Below are 24,131 nucleotides of genomic sequence, written 5' to 3' on the forward strand. Positions count from 1 at the left end.
GCCGTACGTAAGTGCATTAGACTACATTAAACCTAGTCGATTCAAAAAGCTGTCGCGCCCGAACTTGTATTTGTTAAAATTAAATTTATAAAAAAAAGTGGAAAATTGTCCGTGAAATGACGCTTCCAACGCAGCGAGTGCATCTAGCGAGGAGTTTCAAATTTCCGGTCTCCCAACTGTTCGTCTGAGAAGATGCACAAAAAACGAGACAAAATTCTATTTCTAACGTTTGCCTACCATTCAAAAGTTGAACATTCTACTTTGTTTCTCTAAGGCAGCTTGTTTTTATCGTACTTGGTTGTAAAATGAGATAAAAGGTGTCTAAAATCTAAGCCACGGGCTACACACTAAGTCTGGCTGGGGGCTGGTTTTGTTGAATGATTGCTGCTCTATCATTTCTGCTCGATTCATTTCAATGATTGCAATCGTGTGTCTACGTGACGTGTTGTGTGAACGACGAACTGGAATGCATCCAACTGGGGCATAGTATCCCCTTGATTTGGCCCAAATGAGTCCTTATTGTTCTGTGAGTTGCAGTTTGTTGCACATCAATTGCGGGTATCCGTTGCAATCTTGCGGCATAGCCCTAATGGCAAACTGTGTCGTGTGGAATAAAGTAGTCCTTTGCATTGGTTAAATTTTTGTCTCTAGCTTTTATAACGTATTACTTCCGATTTAACCCTACTCCGAATCATACTATCACGACAGGGGCCCATTTCACGAGAGGACACACTTTCTTATTAAACACTTGCGCCCACAAGCTTTCTCTGCCGTTTCGAAAAATAATAAAACATCTAAAAATTTGGACGATGCTCTCGAAAGTAGGTTTAAAAAAAATAGAGATTTATAAAATACACATTTTGTTTTGCACCAAACGAGAAGGAGGAACACTACATAAAACACATGGTACAACACACACGGGGGGACAGTCTTGTGGTTCTAATTTCTTTTCGCTATTTCTCACACGGAATATGGTGAGTTCCGCCATCTGGCACCGCGCGTTCGAACACCGTCAAAATACGGTTCCGGATCACTATTTCCTCTCTCTCTCTCTCTCTCTCTATCTCTCTCTAAGCCTAACACGATCATCCTTGTACGTTCACGGTTCATCGTTTTGATAATCTCCTACAGTTTTTTTGTTTCGTTTAGTTTCGATTCATTTGGGAGCTTCTAAAATAGGGCTTTTGTGATTAACGGTGCGCGGCATCGATTCGACATTTCTGAACATTGTGTTAACGATGGATGGTCAATCTTTTTCGTTACCACGACAGCCCACATCCCACTTTCGTGAGACCGTCCCTGGAATGGATAATGCTGTTTGCTCTGGTGTGTGTTGCAACCAGTTTGTCGATTGATAATACCTGTCTGTGGGCCTACACTCCGGCGCTCCGGGGCTCCGGGCCACTAACTTATGCTTCGTAGTCCTGGTGCATAACCTCTTTCTCCTTGTCTGTTTATGGATGCCACCGTCGCCGTTGCCGTCACCACCGTCGAGAGCGATTACATTAGATCGTGCATCATCCCCATTTGCGCGGCGTTATCGCGATCGCGAGTGTTGAACGAGCCAAAAATTGGAAACAAAACTTTCTGTTTAGTTGCGAGTGCGGAGGATGAAACCGAAAAAGGGTGCGAAAAACGGAAACCAAAACACGTACAACCAGGAGGTTCATTGGGGGGGGCTAAGGTACAATTTTGACTCTAAGGGGACTCCAAGTTCGCGTGAATTCGTTGGCGCACAATCGACTGGCGGCATCGCGCAAACTCTTTCTACTTGTCTACTACATGCATTCTAGTTCTTGTTTAACTACAAAACTAAAGGGCTTTCGCGTGCAACCGTGTTGGCCTGAGTCTACATACTTCTGGGGACATGCTACGAGAGTGTGTATGTGTGTCGTGGGTTTTCGGGTGCACAGTGTCCTTGGGGGTGGAGGGAATCGTGGGAATCAAATTCCAACGGGGGTAGTCAAGGGTTCAAATATTGCAACAGGACTCGTTAAAGAAAGGCAGCAGAAGATCGCAATGCTCTTCCGGTAGTGCTCTGCCCCGGTTTCTCTCTAGAGGTTCCTCTCTAGGTTTCAGTTTCTTTACCGTATTTCTCGATCGCCGGATACATCGGTGCCATCTCAAGGGTCGACGGTGCCGACGGTGTGTCGCCCGGCATCGGCTGTTCGTCCAGCAGGCCCATGAAGGTGTGCAGCATTTCGCTGAACGAGGTCACGTTGAGGTTCTGGCCAAGCAGATGGATCATGAGGAAATCGCCGATTTGAACGCGACGGATGAGGTTGCAGATGTCGGAGGGTTTCGCACAGCGGAACCGGCGCTTCAGGACTGCTTCCCGTGTCGTGGGCATCATCACGATGGCGGCCGAATAGATGATGGCTAGCCCGGACGCGACCGCCAGCACGATGAACCAGAACCTGCACAAAAGCACGGCGTGAAAAATTGCTTGCTAGTAATATCGGGCACACGGCCACCAAACACCTACCACAGGAAGATGTAGATCTTTTCGTTGAGAATGTTCAACGCCAGCACGCAGAGTGCATCGTGCTTCTGGATGCTGCCCGATGCACCGTACTTGTGGAACGTACACTTGGTGACCCGTGGGAATATCTGTCGCGGAAAGAGTGGGGCAGGTTAGTGGGCCATTGTGGCTTGCTCTTTCGCTCCCCGTTTCCCCACCCGGGCTTACCTCTATCATCGGATCGGATCGGTTTTCCTGGTTCATGCCGGAGAACTTCAGCACATCGGAGCCGTAGGTCAGAAAGGCGCCGCCCAGGAACTTGTCGACGAAGAAGATGTTACCGACCTGTGGCGGGAACCGAACGGAAGGTTAGCGACGGTTGTCCAACCGGGTCTTCCTTACCACGCTTCACGCTTCTTACTTACCACGTTGATGAAGTTGAGCATCTCGCAGATGAAGTACCCGAACGAGTAGGTGTTGTGCGTATTGATGCTGTCGTACATGTACTGGGCCAGCCGCTCGTGGCGGTCCTTCCGCTCGACCGGACTCGCTGCCGATACGCCGCGCATACCCTCGGTGATCATGCGCATGCGACCCTCCTCCCAGTTCTTCCAGATCCAGTGGGGCACGTAGAAGAGCAGCCCCTGGAAGAACAGCATGAACGGCACCCACTGGTAGTAGCTGTGGTAGGTGCGCTCCTGGTTGTCGTTGCCGAGCCCGGAGTGGGCCACCTCGGTGCCGAGCTTGCGGCCGTGCTGGCCCGGCAGCGTGAACGTGTACGTGATCCAGCAGTACGTGTTGATCACGTGCCCGGGAACGGCACCATCGTTGATGCACGAGATCGGATCGCCAATCAGGTTGTTCGCCGTGACGATGATGCAGCAGGCGAACAGGATGGCGCTGGTTATGCGGTAGTGACACCGGAACACGATGTTATCGATGATCGCCTTATCGGCCAGGTAGCGCACCTTCACGAAGCCGGCAACGGCCGACACGAGCCCAAACACTGCCATTGCGTCGTCGAGTCGTTGTCGGGCAACCAGTTACTGCCCGCCGTTACTGCCGGTCGGTGGTCGATGTTTGTCAACTGCAAAAGGGACAAGCAATAAATTAGAACAACGTTCCACAATCAAATGATTTCCGCGGATGGGGGTGACGCTCTGGGTGGTAACGCCGGGATACACGTGCCGCCTCTGTCCAGTGAGCGAGGGTTGTGACAACAAGGGGACAATAAAATCGCAAGGAGCGGTATCCGACGACCGCGCAAAACGCGGCACCTTCAATGTCAGATCCATTGTTTTCTACAAGATCAATCTCGGACCCCCCACATACTCTAGTGGGCCGATCCCAACTAATCCAGCAATCGCTAATCCAGCTTCATTAGGCGCACGCGGTAGCCGCGTAATGCCCGTTTGACAGTGAAATAACTCGAGCGCCGTTCCTGTCAAGTGTCGTCGAGTTTGACGCTCCACTGCGCGCAGGTGATGGCCACTCGGTCATAGGCCGCCACACAGGCAGAGGGAGGGGGGTCTCGGGTCTGGTCTCCAGCGTTTCGATAATGGTCTCGGCCATGGTGCTTGGCTGCACTTTCGCAGCGCGTTAGTTACATGAGAACGCCCGGTTTTACCGCGGGAGCTGAAAGGTGTAGTTTGACTGATTAAAAACCTGGTAGCCGCGAAAAACCAAAAACCGCAACGTTCAGAAATACTATACCCGACCCGACGTGCCCGTTGTGTTTGACGGTGTCGGTGGTACTCCTTGGAAAGCGTTGCAAAGTTACTGCAAAAAGTCGCCCGGTTCGGTTCCAGGTTTCAAGTTTGCGCCTGCCATACAGCAGCACGAAACCGCGGCGTTGAACCCGGCGGACGCAGATGTCGTTTCTAGGAACTCGGGCGTTGGCACGAAACTGAACATGTGGTTTCCTTCGCTTGGTGGGGTTTGAAAAAAACCCTTTTAAGCAGAAACCTAAAACCTAATCGATCGATCGGAGGCGATCGGAGGCGATCCGTCGGCGGAGAAGATTACATCCGCTTCCGCCTGAGATCTTGTCTTGGACGATGTGTTCCCTCAATTCCTCGCATACGCTACGGTGAGAACACACGGAAAAAGGGAACCGCGTTTATGGTAACGTTTTATTATTGTTTACTTATTTCCCCCCGACTTTTCGTGCATTGTTTGCGCGTGAATTTGATTCACTTAACCCTCCCAAAAGCGATCCGTCTGCTCAACAACACACAGGATTTTCGGTTCTTCGGTTGGTGTTATAACACGGTCGGGGTCGGTAGTAACAACCCCACGGATGAATGGATGTTTGTGTTACTTGTTATGCCGGCTCTCGGAATGGGTTGGACAAATATGCTCCAGTTCTCTGTTTAGGTGAGGAATGTTTTCTTGTCGCTCATCAACGGCCGCTAAGCGCTCGATTAGAGCACACCTTAAGGCGTTGTTTGGCCACGCGGCACGAACTGCACGATACTACGTCTGTGTCTCGTTGGTCTATTTTTTTTAGACGGAGTGTTAGACCGAGTCTGATAATTGTGCCCTCACGATTCCACGTTTCGCACATTCTTTTTAAAAGCCATGTGTGCTCAAGGCCCACAGCTGAAAGTGACACGCGTGACACAACGACCGACCGACCGACGATGTGCTGCTCAGATGACACTGTTTGCTCGGGAGCAACAGCAGTAGAAAACGAACCTCGCCGCGTTATGCTGTTCGCGATGGGCGAGACACATGCAGTTTCCACGGAGGAAGTCATAAATTTGCGCCCATTTATTTATGGCCATGCTAGCGAAACGAGAATCCAACCACCAGTGTGGCCGCGGGAGTGCTTATCATTTTTCCCAATGGTTGTTTTCGTTAATTAGCCACCAGGTCATCGGTTTGGTTTATGACCGTACGTGGCCAATTGTGAGTAGCGATTTAAACGACGTGAGAAGAATGTAATTACATCTACGCTGCTTTTGTTACGACCGATTCCTAAACACTGCATTACCTGGCGCAGTAGTTTCAGTCATTTAAGATACTCGGCCCTTGGCCGTCTCGGATAATGCACTCCGTGAGTTCTGAGAAGCTGCACCACGTGTCGTATGCTTCCGAGCGGAAACGAAAGGTTCCGGTTCATTTGAGAGCAAAGCGTGTGGGTCTTTGGATGCGAAGCTACTGATAACAGTCCGGAGAGCATAGCGTATGAAATATTCATGAGCATGCTGTGGACCGACCATGTTTATGCTGCCTGCCGTTATTGGAAGGCAAATATGATTTACATCTATTACTCGTCTGCCTGCCTGCCTGCTCTGAAGAATGGCGATGAATTTTGATGGTCAGGTCAGACCTTCAAGTTCGCAAAACGTTAACCGATGTTTAACTCGGGCCATTTACATCCTTCGCCCATCACCGCGAGGCTGACGGAAAAGGTTATCAGGAAAGTTATCAGGCGCACAGGGGACGTGGTAAGGGCAGAGTTAACACTTGCTGTGTGCAGTTGAGTTCGAATGCTAGCGAATGTGAGCATCACAGCGTACCGCGTAACATTGCATTATGCTTCAATTTTGAGACAAACTGAAATTGGGTAAAGCTAACAAAATGAAGGAAACATGTTCAACTCATACCAACGCCGAGCTTTCGTTAAACACGATCGTTAAACATGACAATATGGCGACCATCGACCTCTATTACCGGAGCGAGGGTCTTCTTCTGGAACTGCTGCTGTTCCCAGTTCAACATGCCTTCTGGGTTGTCTCTCTCTCTCTCTCCTGCTCACGCGACTGAGTTTTACTTCATCTCTTAACCATTGTTACTTGCTTTGGGCCCGTCTTTATCGATCGTTCCTTCATTTTCAATGCATCGGCATTTTTTCGTTCGTCCGCGCTCGTTCCACAGCGCGCGCCCGAACCGGAATCGCCGGGGCAGCCAGCAGTGCAACGATAAATCATTTATCTCCCCGGTTCAGCTCCTTCAGCGCATTCCTTTTATGGCGTTTAGGCGTTCCCAGCCAGCCAGCCAGCCAGCAGCGGGCTTCTTCTACTCTCTCCGTAGCCGTGGCCGTTTTGGTACGGACCCGGAGAAAGCTGGCCGAGAAGCAGAGCAGGGCCTTTTGTGTTCTGTTTGGCACGGGCACGGGCACGATAACTGAGCTTCTTCGGATCGAGCTCATCTTGGAAGATCGCGCGGCCAGTACACGGCAACAACCCCGAAAGGGTCGCTCTTTGTCGTGCGCCGTGGTGTATTGAAGGATTTTTATTTATCCACTTGTGTGCCCTCCACAGTAACAGTAGGATCGGTTGTGTGTCGGACCAACGGAGATCGGGAAGTAATCCGATCGGCAGCACTGGTAGCTCACGAACGCTACCGGGAGCCTCCGATGCGGCCGACGCATAAACATAATTGAGCGGCCACCAGTCTCAGCATGGCACAGACAAGCATCACCTTCTTTGTGTTAGCCGGAAAAAGGGACAAATCATCGTGATTCATTCCAGCTTGCATGGTAATCTGGTTTTCCGTTTATCACGGCACGGTCTTGTTGGGGCAAGTCAAGACATTTATTTTTAATTCCACTCCGCGCTGTCGATGCGCCTTTGCATAATGTGAACCAGGGGCGGTCTGGGTCGACCCAATGTGCACCGGAGTCGCTGCATCGTCGATGCATTCATGCCACGGCCCGACGGCGACAACGACGCTCGGACAGCTGAGTTCCCGGGGTCGCCTGTCGGTTGATGCAACACACAAACGCGCAGCTCAGGACAAAGCTAAATAAATATTGCCATGTGTGTGCTGTGTTGTGTGGGCCCCCCCAGATCCGGCTGGCTTGGTTGCGCTGCGTTGATTTGATTTATTCTTGGTCTCTTGCCACTCCAACGTCGGGCTAAACGTCGAATAATTAGTTGCACAAGTCCGTCGTCAGTCGTCAGCCATCGTCGTCGTCGTCGTCGTCGGGGATGTAAAATGCTTGCATTCGTTCTTTTGCTGTCTTACGTCGAGACAAACAACGATCTGTGGCGACAAAGATCTTCGGAAGATTTTCCTGAATGTTGATCTGTGTCTACCCATAATGCTGTGTGCCAGGTACGACGAACCGTAAAGTAAAATAAAACGAATGCGAATAAAACGGGCAAAGACATTCGTAACGGTGCGGCCCGACCCGATGTACAGTTTCTGCTTGGAATGACAATTTCGCCATCGTCGACGAACACCGCACTTTATCCGCCGTGTGGAGTAACTGGGCGGTTAATGGGTGGCTTTTTGATTGCGTTTGCATTTGTGTAAATGGCTTTTTTCCATTGCACCAGCATGTTGCGGATTGGTGCAAATTACTGCGCCAAACACTCCTTACGCTTTGACAGCTCTCTCTCTATCTCTAATCATGGCCACAGTTCATGGTGGTGACCCACATGAAGTGTATAATTTTGTTGAAAAACAATTATTGTTTAATAAGCTGCGCACTCCAGAAAGCGCCATTCGTTTACGGGCAAACAAGCGGGACGCTGATAAATCGGTGCCAGCAGCAACATCGATGTTGTGTGGTCCCACCACTCGCTGGTTGTATGGAAACAGAATTAATGCCATGAAGGATGCACCACCCAGTCTTGTCATCGGTGGTCCGAGAGAAAAAATGTTTACTGGAAAGGCGAGAAGACGAAATATCACGTTCCTCGTTCGAACGTTTCCGATGCGCCGGCGGGGCCAGAGTAAAGTGTGTCAAATGCAAAGCAAGCGCCGACTTAGCCCTGTTTATGGGTCGCCACTCGGTTGGTCGGTTCCTGTGACATTGTACCAGCAGAAAAATGCATCGCCGCTTGGCAATCGATCTCTCGTCGCTTCATCTGCTAACGACATCCATTCGAGCGGCGTGACATTTGCAGCAAAAAACCCCCACTGGACGGGGCGGTTTGTTGCCAGGGTAACCAGCATAGCTAGCATTGGCATAGGGCGCACCGTAATAATTACATTCCGTGGGTTGTTTTTTGCAATTAATCACTTTTTTGCAACCAGATTTGTCTGGAACAACCGGATACCGGATGGATGGACATTTTTTTCTGTCAAGTTGCATCAGTATTTCGCAAATGAATGAAATAATTTCACCATAATGACGGGCTTAAAAAAAGGTGAACCAACATATCCCGCATACTGTCTACCAGCGTCTATCGTTATTCACAGGTCGGCTATTGTCCGCAACGGCGAACCTTCGAAACGCCATTTTATTCTCTAGCACGCAACCGAAGGCATCGATTTCATCATCGGTCGGTCGCTTTCCCCTTCGTTTGAGTCCTTTCGAGTGCGTTTTCGGCCCTGTCCAAATTGTCGTTCGTCGTCGCGCTCTGCGGGACGCCAGGATGTTCCACGGTGTCTATGTGTTAGTGTCAGCAGGCTGGCAGGACCAGGTAAAAGGGTGTGTGTGGACAGGCCACACACCGTTTCCTGGATTTTCCCCGAACATCCATTTTTGTGGCGTGTCTGCATTCTTCACGACGTTCACCGCAGCACCAGCTCAGTGACAGCCAAAGGCCCAAAAAACCGGAAAAAACAACACCTGAGAGAGCACGGGACACGGTTCACTGACTACACCGCGAATCTGCACGGTGGCGTGCAGAGTTCCTGGTTCCATGATTCATACTAGCCAGCGTCGGCGGCGGAAGCATTCTTCATTGGTAGATAGTTTTGTTTGGTTTTCTAACACATTTGGCCGCACAGCTGGCCCGCGGGGCCGGGTGCGCACCTGGACGCCGAGCACAAGCGCACCCTTGTTGTTATCTTTTTCGCAGGGTTTCCTTTCTGTGGCACTGTGGAATTCTTCGGGATTTCGGCCTTTCTACCCACAACGAACCAGCCTTGAACTCCTACGGTAAGGATCACAATGCGTACACTCACACAAACACATCGCGAAGGTAGGATTGAGATTTTTCTTGTACGGGTAAAAAGAGGCCCTAAGCACACGCCACATGAAGCATTACCAGAAACGGCTGCCAAGAAAACGTTTTTCGTTCTCAACACAGTTAGACACTTCGATTTGTCACATGGGCCGCAATGAACAGCTGATACAAAGGTTATTCGTTGTGTGACATCGTTCGACTCGAATTTTCATCATTTTTCAGCCGTGTAATCCCAAGTGGCCGAATCACCAAACAACAACATTCCTGCTGGAACTCACGCACTTTGGATCTTCACGATTTCCCAACAGATGTGACAGATATGTGACACACGGGCACTTGGATGATTTTGTTTCGCTTTTGTTGTCATCTTGTTGTGTGCTTAAAACACTCCAGATGCAAACACCACTTTAGACGCCGTCGATGCGGCAAACGAAACATACTTTGGAAATTAAGAACTAACGGTAGACAGGGGCGGCAGAGGACACAGTCACCAGCGTTATCCCGCGTTGCTTTGGCACCTACTTGTTGGAGAGGGCAGAATGAAAACAAGACGATGGACGCCAAAAAGCTACACCGCGAGACGACGATGCTGGGTTTGTTGACGTTGAACGGTGCGTTTCACAGGCTGGCCTCACACGGCCGTCGGGAGATGATAGATTAATGGATCAGCGAGCGCACACATACAGAAGCACAGGTACGCACGCACGCACACGCACTCTCGCGGCAGCAAACGAGGAAAGGGAGGCGGGAGCGCGGCGCACCCCTCCTGCGGTGCGAGGTTTTGGCGGTAACGACGCGACAGAGCGACGTTCAAGAGAAGCAGCAGAAACACTAGACGATCACATTGAGATCACTTGGGACAGACGCGGCGTAACCATCCACACCGGACGGACGGCGGATTCGAAATGGGCGAATGGGCGACGAACCCTTTGGCTGGCTGGTTGGCTGGCCGTACGCACGCACACAAGCTCAGGCCGCACGCATCGACCGCGGTTGTCCAGGCGACCGCGGTTTCTGAGTGCCTAGTGAGCACTCAGTTCCAGCGCGCGCGAGTGGCTGCCTGTTTGTGCGTGGCGTCGTCGGTGTATGTGTTGGGGTGCAGACAAACTGTGAAATTCCTTACAGCTTTCTTTACCCCGTCGCGATCATCTCGCGGCCGATCGAGACCGGTTTTAGCGCGATCGGACAGACGCCGGGCCGCGGGGACGCTCCTCGTGTGGTGAAGGGGACGGGGACGGACAGACAATTTCTGCGCTGGCAACACTGGCCGATCGAAAGCTTCCGTTCCGTTGGGAAGGAAAAAAAGGGTCGACGGGGCCACAACCAAGAATCAAGAAATCACGGCACATAATGCGTGCGCGCGCGCGTATAGATGCGTGTAGGACCCCGACGACCCCCTCCAGAGACTGGCGGTGGTCCACGGGGCCCCACAGCGCCTGCGTGCCCGTGGGGATAATGGCGATCGTGGCGCTATCGTCATCGTGCGTCGGGTTATCCGCAACACCGGTAGCATGAATCGAATTTCGGTGAACATGTTTCTCGCTCTCGTCGTCGGTATTCGTTGCGGCCGTGTCTAGGTTTTGTGGGGTTTCCATTAGATTTAGTGGTTTGGAGTTTTTTTGATTTCGAACCCGAACCTTTTGGGAAGTGGATATGTGAGAATGGTTACGATCGACCAAGAGGACCCAGACGCTGCTCATCGTGGGTTGATTGGTTGATTAGCGTTGTTGGCCTAGGCGAAGAAGGCGGTGAGCCCTCACACTCACGATCGGCCGCTGGTCGTTGGGATTCGAATTGTTTCATCATCATCGCTGGTTGCTTTCGCTAGTTCTTGGTTTGTAGTCCAAAGCCGACACCCAAGATGTGGCCGCGCAACGGTTGACAAATTCGAGAAAGTCTCGGGCGAGCTGACGTCAACGATGAAGGTGTGCGTTAGAGGCTTGTTGATAGGCGGGGATGGCCACCTACCCAGACGTGACCCAGTAGGTGGGACACGCGTTCAATGCTGTCGGTTTCGTCAGTTGGCATGTTGGGGTTCCTCTCGTGATTTATGAAGAATGTAAGGATTTATTGCTCACTATTAAAGCGATTCCTTTTGCGATCGTAAATGCGTTGCCTTCGTTGCTAATCTTAAGTGGTGGACATGCTAAAAATATATTTCCTCCTCCAAATGCTTCAGCATTTGTAGTTTTCGAATAAACAGGCTAATATTAATTTTGGGTGACCGTCCGATGGTTGTGTACTAGCTCGTAATGAAGAACTCCCAGGTGATTCCACCAAATCGCGTTGTTCGTTCGAAAACACAGTGCAAACGAATCCTGACTCGATCACGGTACTGTTTAGATTTCACATTAACATATGATGTCCTACAAAATAGTATTTATTTCATAGTTGAGATGGTTTGTAGTCGAAACTAGAGTCATATTAGAATGTGAAAGCTTAAACCATACGTGCAGTGTTGATAAACAAATAAATTAAAACATTACCAGCTGATTTATATAGTGGCACAAGCGTGGCTTGGGAGACGGTGATTCGGGACGTCCAAAACCTTCAACTACCGGCCAAAACATCGCCAAAGTTCGGCAAATGGTACTCGTTGAATCGCTGAATTAAAATGAGCTGGCAGCGGTTTTAAATATATCAACAAAACGTGTTTGTCACAGATAAACGTGATCAGCGGTTAAGATGACGAAGATCCCCGAACTACGGTTTGAAGTGCTTACCGTTCCATCTTACTCAGCAGATCTAGCCCCGAGTGACTTCGTTCGGTTGCCTCGGTGTAGAGTTACAAGGAGTCACTTACTCAAAAATAAAAATAAATCCGAAAAATTGTTTCTTTTACCTTCGCTAGATTGCCATTTTCAGGAACCACCCTCGTATTGAAGCATTACATCTGCGTTGACAAATGAAACCTTTGCCTTTCTATCTCAATTATGTTTTTCTAAGGCAAATAATGAGTCATTCAATAGGTTCTCCACTTTGACTCTTCGGGCCTTCGGACTTCATCAAACCGGCTTCCGGACGTCTTTCATTTTGCGCATACCACGGCTCGATTCCACAAGCATTAGTCACCGTCGATGGTGCCCTGAACGGAGCGAGATCCCTATTCGCGCGAGTCGGGTTAGACATTCTGTCCATTCTGGACAGGAACAGGCACATAAAACGGGACACGTCAGCGATCCGGGGGACTTTCCTGGCGGCGGCGGCTGTCCTCGTCCTCGTGCTGTTTAGGTGACGATCGTGTGGTTTCCGGTCGCGCTCGCCAGATGGAAGCAGTGCCGCCATATCATTAGCACCGTGTGTGATTAGATGGCTTCGCAAAGCGGTTTCGGTTTTAGCGAGCCGCCGTTTCGGCCCCCGTCGCCCTAATGGGCCCTTTTTTACGGGCCGTTTATGAAAACGCACGGCCCATCCGGTTGATGGCCATTAGTTCCCACAGTACCGCCTGCACGAGTTTTGCTGATTTGCTGTTGTTCGTCTTGCCGTGCCGGGCTACGACGCTATTGGCTCCGAGGCTTCCCTTTGATTTGGTTCGCCCGATCTGCTGTCTGTCTTTGTTTTGTTTTTTGTTGCTGTTCTTTGTTGGCTTTGGTTCGGGCTCCACGCCATATTGGAGTGTTTCGCAAAAATTGACCGAAGCGAAGCGATTTAACTTTGATGACGTTGCCGTTTATGCTCACGCGGGCCGCATCGGAGCCGTGGTGTCCGGTTCGTCGATGGAGGTGAGCACCCATTTTTTGCTTTACTGGATTGTTCAATAAATTTTGCGGTTCAATAGCAGAGTAGCAATATCAGAACCTGGCCTCGAAACGAGTTCGTGTCCAGAAATCGGACAAGACTTTCTTGGGATCAGTTTTTTGGGATGCTAAAGGAATTTTGTTTGTGGATTACTTACAAACTGGCTAAACCAAAAATTCGGAATATTATTGTAACCTTTTAGATCAGCTGGAAGAAGAAAATCGTGAAAAAAGAACATGTATCGATTTTCTTCAGGACAATGCACCCTGCCACAAGAGCATTTTAACGATGACAAAATTCTATTAATTACATTTTGAATTGTTTGAGCATCCACCGTATTTACCAGTTTTAGTTACTATCAACTTCCATCTGTTTCCAGAGCTAAAGAAATTCATTTGTGCTGTTCTCATCAAATATTGGCGTCAGATAAGCAAGCATGAAATAAGAGCTGTGAAAGCGTATTTTGCAGTCCTTCCAGATTCTCACTTCGGGAATGGAATTCATAAATTGGAATCTGTATTTCAGAACATAAAGTTATGTTGTGTTCCTATTGAAGCGCAAAACTTATTGAACATCCTGGTATTTTACTCTAGCGCCTCGCTGAAGCTTTGGAGTTCGTCCAATCGCGTGGTGGCCGAACGTGCTCCGGTGAGACCTGATTGGAGTTTGCGAAACGCTTGGAATCACGCACACATTCCGGTTACGATTGAGGTTAGCGTCCGCCGGTGGTCGGTTCCTCGAGATGGCCGTTTATCGGCCGATTTTTTGGAACCGATCAATTAAAGGAACCGAATGGGGCAGAGATGTGTGGAGCCACTTGTGTTTGTCTTCCGGCGGAGGACACCGTTTAAAAGTTTGATTTGGCCATCCGCGGCCCGTGATGATCGTATGGAGATCTTCATTTTCCCCATACCGGGATTATCAGAATTGAGCAAACACCATTTGGCTATTACTTAACAAACGCAACAACGAGCGAGTAGCAGGAATCGGTTTTTGACCAGGAGCCCCACCAACAAACCCCACCTCGGTGGAGTGTCCTCGGTGGATTGCCACAGCGCGCGCGCCCCCCGAGGTGGCGTTTTCATTTGCATTGCGGTTTCTGCGAACTGTTTGCTCTCTGTGCGCCCCGGGCGCCACTCTTAGCCCCGTATCTTCGTAAACATGCGACATAAATGTGTTGTTTATTTAAACAAAAAACACACACACCCTGAGCCCCGCCACCGCGCGCTGTCTCTCTTTCTCTCCACTCCAGCATGATCGATGATCCTCGAGCCGCTCTCCGGGTGACTTTGGGTGTTGAATTTAATTACCTCCTCTTAACCGCGGCTCCTAGTCAAGGTGCGCAATGGCGGCGGTGGCGGCGGCAGCGGTCTGTCCCCGATCCCCGGTCCCCGTGTGTGTCTTGTCAGCGGTTTGGGGCCACGCGGTTACCTAGGGTGAAGAAAACGGCAGAAAAAGCACTTCGCGCGACCGCAAAGCCGAACACGGGACAGACCCCGCGCGGCGGCGAACATCGTTAAATGGAAACATCGTGATATTGGATAAGTGCATGTGACGGGCCCAGCGCCAGTGTGTGTGCCGGTGCAAACGGACCTAAATGCCGCGAGAGTTGGCGAAAATTATCCAATCAACCCGAGTCCAACCCGAGATGGGGATTGTTCAATGCAACTGAGCGGACTTTAGGGACGATAAAAAAGGAGCATGTAGCATGTAGAAAGTTGTAGGGGTTTTCGACACTTCGAAATTCGCAGAAGCTGTCACTTGACACTTGATAAAGTTTATCACTGGAACGTTCACCGTTTTTTTTTGTGAGATACTCATAAAATGTGGATGAATCGCTTCTAGTATTCCACTCACTTGAGGGTTGGTTGAGTATAGAAAAAATCCTACGGCAAACATCTCATGGTGGACCACACCCTTCAAAACCGACCATACTCTGAACGCATTTACTTCGTGATCTATTGTGGAAATCTTTTCCAGTTCTATCCCTTTTTTGGGGTCTGATCAACTTGCTCCATTCGCCTTTCCCTGGTGGCAGTTCTGTTCAATTGATGATGCATCCAAACAGGGAGTTTTTGCTGTCTTTTAATAGTCTATCAACTAACCTAGTGCGACTGATTGATAAGTTACTACAACTTGTATCTTGGCAATCGGCAGACCGTACTCCACGGACAGTTACATCAAACTTCTTTCAACGTAAATCCCTAAACCGTTCTGGCAATTAGCGCTGTCCTGTGGCAAACTGTGCAAAAACTTGTCTACCCAACCTAACCTTCCAATTCGCGCAACGCTTCGTGTGACGTCAAAGTGTCGGCATATGAACGAAACGCCGAGCCCTGCCAAGCGATAAATCCTTCGGCGGCCCATTTTCTGCCATGTTTTTTTTTTGCGGATCTTTGGAGACTTTGGCCACCGCCGTGTGGCTCAACTTTACGGGGGGGACACGCACGCGGATTCGCAACTCACAGCTCGGGACGGCGGAAGATCGAGACGGCGAGCTAGGCATGCGGGGTGATCGAGGTGCCGACTCTGGACCGAGGCTGGCTGCGTGCAGTTCTCCACAGTCGGCGGAGACTGCGAAGAGGTCAAACCGACGTGCCCCGCAGGTTCGCATATTAAGTCTAAGGCTCAACTCGCGCGAGGGAGCGAGCAAAATGCGAAAGTGAGAGGGAGAGAGAGAGAGAGAGCACTGTTGCAGCGGTGGAGCGCGATGGCGGCCAGATCGGTGGCTGTTGTGGAGCCAGTTTGCGAACAAGTTTTAACTACCGCACACCGCCGTCTCTCCGTCCTGGTCCTGTCTCTCGATCTACTCCTCTCTCTCTCTATCTCTCTCGCTCGTCAGCCGGTTTTAGCAAAGGTTTTTTTCTTTCCTTTCTGGTCCGAGAGCATCGTCAATCGCAAATGCCTGCATCTTCAGGATCGCACCGAGGACCACTTGGAACCATCACGCCGTATCATGGCTCGAACTCCTCCACGCCAGGGCTTTCGCTGGAGGCGAAGGCCTGAAAGAGAACATGAGAAGGATGGATAGAGAGAGAGACGGAAGGTGGCGTGGAATTTTCGGTGCGAATTTTGCAGCCACTTTAAGGCACCAGCACCACCACCGGAGTGAATGCGCGGCGGAGAATGTGCGTCGTCGCCGGATCGCAAACTCCAGCGGCTCTGTGTGGAAAGGATCATCATCGCGCGAAGGGGGGACGTGAAAAAGGCGGACCTGCACGGGGGTTGGGGGGCCGGTTTGCAGTTCGTAATGCTGTTATGCTACTTCTTCTGCATAGCAACGGGTCGCACGGGTCGCGACTGCGCCCGTCACCCCCAGCCAGCCTGCTGCGAGATGGTAGTAGCAGAAGCCATAGCATCGCGCACAGCATCACCGGAGGCCGCAAAACGGCTACGGCTAAATACGGTAGTTGTACGTTGCTATTTCAATGCCCGGGACAAGAAATATGTGAGCCCTGAAAGGCAAACAGCGAGAGAGCGAGAAAGTCAGAGAGAGAGTTAGGGAAAAAGGGATAGAGAGAACACGAGCATAAGTGTTGTCGATCAGTTGGCCATGCCGAGTTGTGGCTGAAAAGCGGACTGAATAATGGAGCATTGAAACTTCGACATCCTTGAAGGTTCCGATTTCCATTTTCGGCGCGAAAGGAGGGCCCCAAGAGAAAAACAAAAAAGGCCTTTCGCATAAAAGGCTCTGAACGTGCCGGAAAAAAACCACAAGAAACCAAACCAGAGGTTCACAGGTTTTGCATTTGCCCTGGAGGCCTTCGGTTACTAGTTTTGTCACCGTCGCTCAGTCCTTTCGAAGGTAGTTGCGCATGTACCAGGGTTGCCTGAAACCGCCTGTTACAAGCCGAGTGACGCGAGGTTGCCCTTTAATTGCGGGCGCCCTTCACTTTGGCTGTCACACACGCGGGCAAGCGATGATGTTGTCGTTTGCTCATAATTTATTGTCTGGACGACTGTTCGCAACGCGAAACCTTCTCGGCTAAGTGTGGAAAATTCGCTGAGTCAATGTGCAAAACTATGGGGCTTAGGAGGACTGGATAAATGATTGGGTACCGATTAATCACACGATAAGCATCGGTCGGTCGGTCGGCAACTATAAACCCGGCGACTCAAGCTATCACGGGCAAACGTTGAATCCTCCATCAATTTCCACACTCCTATGATTTCGACATCCGTGACACATGTTGTCGCCTTCAGCGGAACTGCTTTGTCAGTCGATTTGTCAGTCCCTTTAGACAGTGTAGTACTATGGTAAGTTGGGTATGACGAAAGTCTAGAGATCATTTCGAAGAATTCCATTGGAGAAGATAATTTTTTGGCATGGAAAATTGACAGCAAGACCAGAAAGAACGGCAGTGACTTATGACCTGTGGGATCTGCATGGTAGAATCTGTTGAAAAATTAGACAACAGTGTCGCTGTGAACATGGGACCCGACATTGCACCATAGCAGTTCGGTGTTACGTCCCATTCGTTACAATAATTCGAAACAGAGATCGATGTGGCTGGCGATGCTTTTGGTGACGAATTCAGAAAATGGGTCAGAAATGCGAAGGAAAAATGTGTGCCCATAACTGGCCACTACCTAGTGGCTCGTTCGTTTCGTTAGTCTTAGACCTGGAGCTTTTGCAAGAGCGATCTCACCTAAACTCGTATTATCGGCACCTTACTCATCATCACGCGTCCCATGTCTGGCCAACGTTTTCCCATGGCTGGCCATGGGATTAGAAACGGCGACTTCGCCAGAACCCACCGTGAGTCAAACAGAGCCGGCGATGGAGAATGAGAGAGAGAGAGGGAGAGGTCGAATGGAACCAATCGAACCGAACCGAAAGGCAACGGGCTCCAGTAGATCCAGTGTGTCGCGGTACAAATGCTGTTGTCCGTGACTTAATTTCCTCACGCCGCGCGTCGCCGGAGTGAAGCATACTAGTTGTGCCCCGCCGTGAGCTTGAGTAATGGTCACTTGAGCATACTCACCGGTCGACTAAACACTGCGGCCACCACAGCACATGGCCTCGATCGCTGACAAACATACCAACGATACAACGGCCATGGCGATCGGTAGTCGGTGTTAGTGACTCAAACAGATAGCCCGTACCCCGTAGCCGCTTGATTCAGATGTAATCAGATTTGGAACGGGCTCCGGGCGTCAACATTCAGTACTCAATCATCCGGCGTGCTGATTGTGGAGGGTACGCGAAATTAAATCAAAGTGTCTCCCAGTGGCTAGCTCCACATTTGCATGTCACTCGAATGAATATTTAAGAACAAGCTACTCTGTTCGCGAATTGTATGCAAATGTATTGTCCGCAGGCAGTACCAGGCTGTTCAATAAGTGTTGCGCTTCGATAGGAACGTAACATAATTTTATGGTTTGAAATACATTTTAGTGATCAGTATGGTCTCCTGAAGTGAGCTTAGCTGTGACCTCATCATTTAATGAAAAAGGTTTTCCACGCATGCATTGTCTTAAGTCTGGAAACAGATGGAAGTCGTTAGGGACTAAATTCAGCAACCCATCTTTTTGCTGTAATAATTGAAGGCGAAAATCCTTGTATACTTTTGAACATTCGTTCATAAATTTCCTTTAATTTTAAACCTTCCAAAAATAAAAATTAAATCACTGCACGATACTTAATTTTTTTCATTGTAAAACGATACGGGGACAACGCGAAACGATAGTGACAGATTGAAACTTAACAATACGTTCATATGAAGAGTGTACCAACATAAAAAAAATTGGGCTAGTAGCAGCCCTTTGAATTGAAGCACAAAACTTAGAGAACAACCCAGTTCAGGAGGAAGACTAAGTTTCCCGCCTTCTTGCATTACTGATCGATCATTATCATTCAAGAGCCTTAGGGGAGGTGAGTGGTGAGTTGCCGATGCCGAAAAGTGCAAATCTCCACGGACTCGACGGCTCCACGACAGATTGACGCGGCCAGGCGCTCTCTGGTGTCTCTGGAAAGGTAGTTTGAGGTAGCGGGTTTTTCCCTCTTCGTTTTATGGAGCCTCGTGGCCGAACCTTACAAGACCCTACACCTAGGTTACCCTCCACCGCGAGGCAACCGCGCATAGATCATCTGTTTATTTGGCCTTTGTTGTGTTTGCTGTTGTGGCGTTCGTTGGCTGCGCTGCGTGTCCTGTTGTAGTTTTATGGCACCGGGGTTTTATTTTCCCAAAACTACAACCGAACGAACGAACAACAAACTAGCTAGCCGAGAGAGCCGAGGTCCGGTGGGAGCATAGAGGGGAGAGAATGGGAGAAAGCCATAAAAAGTGACCCGTGGAGCCGTGGAACAGAGCAGAGAGGTTCAGCCGAAGACGTTGCCCAAAACTCTGTCTCGGAGGAGAAGCCGTCGGTGGTGGTGCCGGAGAGGAGGCCGTCCCCGCGCCGGAGCCGCCGGTCCCCGGAGTTGCCGAGTGGTGGGTTGGGTTTATTGACTTTGATTAAGTTGTTTAAGATTTGACGATGTGTGCGGCATCGGACCGAGGCGAGATCTTGCTTAGGCCGACCTGTGACTGCGTGGACAAACGGAGAGCCGAAGCGTTATCGGTGGTCACCACCGAAGCGTGGGGGTCTGAGCTGCAACGCTCGCTATCCTCTGTGGCGAGCGGATCATCTGGAGTGCCTGGCGAGCGAGTTCTTGTTGCCGGGGCACCTAGCGATCGCTAGTCGACCGGCTGATTCCGAGTTGGGGAAGAACTTGAACTTGATGCTGCCTAATTTCCATCTGTTTCAAGCGCCGGCCGGGAATGCGCCGACCACGGTGGTGTGCGATGCTCGGTCCGCTCCCTCCACAGCCGTGGCCTCCGCCCCGTCGGTTGAAGTGGTTTGAAATTCATCCACCCAGCGGTAGGAGGAAAACCAGTTTTCTCGTGCGCACGACGCCGCCATCCGCCGTGCTGAAATTCCTTCCCGCGTTGCGTTGGCGAAGACCCGACGTTCTCCGTTCTCCGGGTGGGTCTCCTGCTTCTTCTGGTGCGGGTTGGACAGCCAAGGGACAGCACGGAGCACCGCATCGATGAAATGCTCCCTTCGCCCGCTCGCTGTCCTCATTTCATTCCGCCGAGCAGCTCGGTCGGGGCTGTGCAGCACCGTAATGGCCGGCTTTTATGCTACTGCGCTACGGCGGGCGCTCCAACACCCGGCAACACTCTCTCGATCGGACGGCTCACCTTGCCACAACGGGCTACCGTGCTGTGGCCACCGCCGCTGTGGCCGCTTTTGACCGGGGCGAAATACCAATTTAGCTGCCATAAATCAACGCGCGTCACTCTCTCGCGGCCAACGCGGATGCTTAATAATTGCTTTTGGGCATTTAAGCAACGGGCGCAGGTCCTTCGGATCCGTTTCACGTCGGTATCACTCCCGATTCCCTGCTCACCAACCAGCGACCACTTGGAGTCCTCGGGATGTGTCGGAGCGCCTTGCCTTGCGGCCGTGCAGAGATTACCATCAGCGCACGTCGTCGTGGCTACTGGAAATGGCTTCCCGAGCTCCGAGCTGTGTGCGATGATATTTTGTGCTCGAGTTTGCCCCGCTCCCGCGCTCCCATTCGTTGCCCCGTTGGCTTGACGTTGATGGCGCCAATTTGTCCGCCCAGCTTTTCTAGCTGTGGCCGTCGTCGCAGCCACCGCCACCGCCGCGTGTTAATTCAATATTTCTTCAACCTCACCTTACCTTGGTGGCGCAGCAAGCAGTGGCCAATTTTTCAATTGGCCGCCCGGCTACTGCAACGGGTCCGGAAAAACGCACACCTCCTTCGTTAGTGAGCTGTCGTCGGCTTTGCTTTTGCTGGTGGCATAACACGGGGCGCAATTATGCGCGTGGTCCACTGACAAGACCAGAACCGATTAACAATCCCGGTTGATCCACATACTTGAGGCCCACCACGGTGCACCGTGATCGTGTGTATGCTCAGCTTAGACACTATCACGGCGACGGTTTCGTTGCGGACACGATCAATTATCGTGAGTCATTATCATTTGCCAGTGCATTTTATGTCTCGCGAGTGCATAAATTTATCGTTCAATTGAGCTTCGTTCGATCGCATCAATGCACGAGATGAGGCTATTGCAGGCTATTTGGTATGTAAATTGGAACTCATAACTTTGAGCCAGCGCGCGCTAAACAGAGTATGGGTCGATCGAAAACAAATTGATTGGAACCATCACATCCATCTCCGCTCAAATAGCCATGTAAGTGGAAGCAAAATGGCTAATTAGCTCTCTTGTTATTTAATTATACTTTTTGTTGTGTTGTGTTCCTACCAATAATTGAAGAAAATGTATAACAACATTTCATTTCTCCAAAAACGATTTATTCTTCGAAGGGTCTCTAGAAGCCCCATTTAGTTACGTTTTAGGTCACATCCGATTGGTGAGTTTCTTCCGGTTTCTCAGCTTGTAAGATCGCAAAAGCCTTGAAATGCTGTATACTAACCAATCGAGAACGGCAAATGGTCAAATTGATAGTTAACATCTCCACTAAAAATTATTTTCAATTCACCAAAAAAGGTTCAACAAAGCCTAAAATCAGTAGGTATACAGGTCCCTTCTCTGCAGGCAACTATTGCCTTGTTTTAAAAAATGTCTGCACCTAACAAGGCTTAGTTTGAAAAAAACAATGACTGGACTGATGAATTGTTTAACGGTCTAAGATTATTAAAAAAGTTTTTGGAGAGAATGTTACCCTATTAAAGCCTAATAAGGCAACAATCTTAAAGGCACAAGAAGTCATACTGTACCTCGGAGATGATCGTTCGATGGTTTTAGGCTATTCACATCGTTCTCCAGACCAGCTAACCATTGACAACTTGTGGGCATTCATGAACTTTGGAGAATGTGAAAAGATCCCACTCAATTTAAAAGAATTAGTTTAATTCATCAAAACAATTTGGACCACAACACCTGACGACTGTAGCAGAACGGATGGCATGACAAAACAATGCCGTTTGGCAATATTGTCTTGTCGGAATGGTGTGGATATTAAAATTCTTTTTGCATCAGTGAAACTTACATTGTTCTAGATGTGTATGGCTAAAATGTTTCATTTGTGTCAATCATCCTTAAATACAACAAAAAATCATTTACACATTTCATATAATGTTTTCGTATGATGTAAATTTTCTACCCTCGTATGTTGTTTGTTTTCAATCAAGTTTGTTTTTTTGAACTTAAATGTTTTCGCTAGCCAAAAAGTCACTAATCCGCTTTAGGCTATTCGTCAACTTAATTACTCACTGACAGATGTACATAAACCGGTTTTTTCTACATATTTCAAACTGATAATGTATGCGACCAATCGCCCGGTTCCTACTTTGTCATTCATAACCGACTTTCGACACGGTGCCCCATTCATGCGTCACGAAGCAATCGCTAGAAGCTCTGCTTCGTCCATAATGAGAATTTGACAGACTCATCGACCCGCTACGGCGGTGTGCCCCCGTCGTGCTGCCTAGCTTGAGCTGCGTGCCTTGGCCGTTTGTCTCCGAGCTGCCCGAAACATTGCCTTCACCGCATATTGCGTGCCTGTGTGTTCCTTTTAATGATGCGGGAACCAGGGGAGAATCAGACCCCGGAAAGCACCCACTTATTATGATGCCCCGAACCTCCTCGGCCTAGAAACAGCTGGCACCCGTCGGGTCTGCTACCTGGACGTAACCGTCATCTAATTTAGCCACCTATCACCTGAGGGTGGGCTGGAGAGGACTGCGACGGAAGTGAGCACCTGACAACCCGGATGCCACTCGCTCCCGGTGCCGCGGAATCACGCCGCCGCACGGTTCGAGCGACGGATCTCGGTAGCCAAACAAATGACTTCAACATTAGCATCAGCAGCGAACCCGCCTTTCCGGTGGTAACGATTTTTTCCCGTTTTGTTTCACTTCGCGCACATTTTTTGCGGTTACCACTGACCGGTGGGACAATGACTTTACGGATTTCAACACCGTCCGGATCCCGGGTGATTAATGTGCGCGGTGTGCAAAGTGCGACACCGTGCGCGGAGTCGTGACGCGTTTCCGAGCGGATCATATTCCCCGCACACACAAAGCGTGTAATTATAATTTAAACTGAGTGATCAAACCGGAACAAGGTGGTCGATTTATTTTCTAATATTGTTTTCCCATTCTCTTTATCGCCTCGTTTAACTGTCTGGTGCACGGACAAAAAATGGTAAAATATCGTGTCGCTTATCTCGTGGCCTCGGTAATCAAGTCTTTATCATCATCTTCAGTTATGAATCAGCGGTCAATGTTACGCCGTGCGCTCTGCACGGAACTCGTGGACTCAAGCTCACATATACTGTCACGGTTAACCATTTAACGAAAGGTTTATAACTTCCTTCCCGATGAGTACGCCATCCAATCTGCGTTATCAGCACTGTAATGAACTAATTCCTAGGCGCACTACTGTGGCCAAAGAATTACGGGAAACAGTTTTCTTTGACTGGCGGTGCATAGTGCACCATGAATTCCTTCCAAATGACCAAACTGTGAACAAAACATACTATTTGGGTGTTCATACAGATTTGTGGAGAGACAATTCTTGGTTTTTGTATCACGATGAAGTTTTAGCATTATCACCACAAGCTCAACCGATGTCGTTCCAAAACCACCTGATTAAGCACCATGTGACATCTGGCTATTCGCTAAACTCAAGAGGCCGCTTCGTGTACACCGTTTTGAAGAGATAGAAACTGAAACGAACGACGCATTGAAGGCTATTCTTGAAGAAGGGTTTGCTGCATGTTTTGAAAACGGAAAAAAACATTGGCACAAGTGTATTGCATCCAGTGTGGACTGTCTCGAGGGGGATGAAAAGGATTTAGAAGAATAAATAAAGATAGTTTGATTTATAATGAAATTCCCGACATGTTTTGGCCACAGTAATACACGTAATGTTTTCGCCTTCACACCCAAATGGACCTCTTTCTATTGATATTCACGATATTCGTTATCAAATGTCATCGTGTAAGGCTTTTTGTCAGCATTTGGTGTCGTTTGTGAAGTACAACTGTGGAGGTCGTTATTGTGTTTACCTTTTATCATG

At 49.6% G+C, this 24,131-nt stretch overlaps 2 protein-coding genes across 4 annotated transcripts in view; one reads left to right on the top strand and one right to left on the bottom strand.

The window, feature by feature from the left end:
* LOC131208789 (dedicator of cytokinesis protein 3) overlaps positions 1–24,131 on the top strand; it is a 58,799-nt gene that overhangs the window by 9,072 nt on the left and 25,596 nt on the right. The window lies entirely within an intron of this gene.
* Positions 823–10,204, bottom strand: LOC131208793 (innexin inx3). Of its 3 annotated transcripts, none has more exons than XM_058201682.1 (6): positions 9,853–10,204; positions 2,887–3,548; positions 2,690–2,806; positions 2,486–2,610; positions 2,089–2,417; positions 823–1,450 (listed from the first exon to the last, which is right to left on the bottom strand). In XM_058201682.1, exons 2-6 carry the CDS (start codon positions 3,472–3,474, stop codon positions 1,410–1,412), a joined length of 1,200 nt encoding a protein of 399 aa, XP_058057665.1. In that variant the 5' UTR covers positions 3,475–3,548; positions 9,853–10,204; the 3' UTR covers positions 823–1,409. The 3 variants fall into 3 exon arrangements, with proteins under 3 accessions (XP_058057665.1, XP_058057666.1, XP_058057667.1); XM_058201683.1 differs by lacking the exon at positions 9,853–10,204 and adding an exon at positions 9,329–9,412; XM_058201684.1 differs by having other exon boundaries at positions 823–2,417.

This window comes from Anopheles bellator, chromosome 2 (assembly GCF_943735745.2).
Source record: "Anopheles bellator chromosome 2, idAnoBellAS_SP24_06.2, whole genome shotgun sequence".
Classification (NCBI taxonomy): domain Eukaryota; kingdom Metazoa; phylum Arthropoda; class Insecta; order Diptera; family Culicidae; genus Anopheles; species Anopheles bellator.

What these genes read in the sequence shown, in the direction of transcription:
- LOC131208793 (XM_058201682.1), bottom strand. Translation starts at nt 3,474, where the DNA reads ATGGCAGTGTTTGGGCTCGTGTCGGCCGTTGCCGGCTTCGTGAAGGTG. An exon ending in AAGATCTACATCTTCCTGTG is followed by an intron (nt 2,418 to 2,485) that starts GTAGGTGTTTGG and finishes GCTTTTGTGCAG; the next exon opens with GTTCTGGTTCATCGTGCTGG. An exon ending in TCCGGCGATCGAGAAATACG is followed by an intron (nt 1,451 to 2,088) that starts GTAAAGAAACTG and finishes ATCCATAAACAG; the next exon opens with ACAAGGAGAAAGAGGTTATG.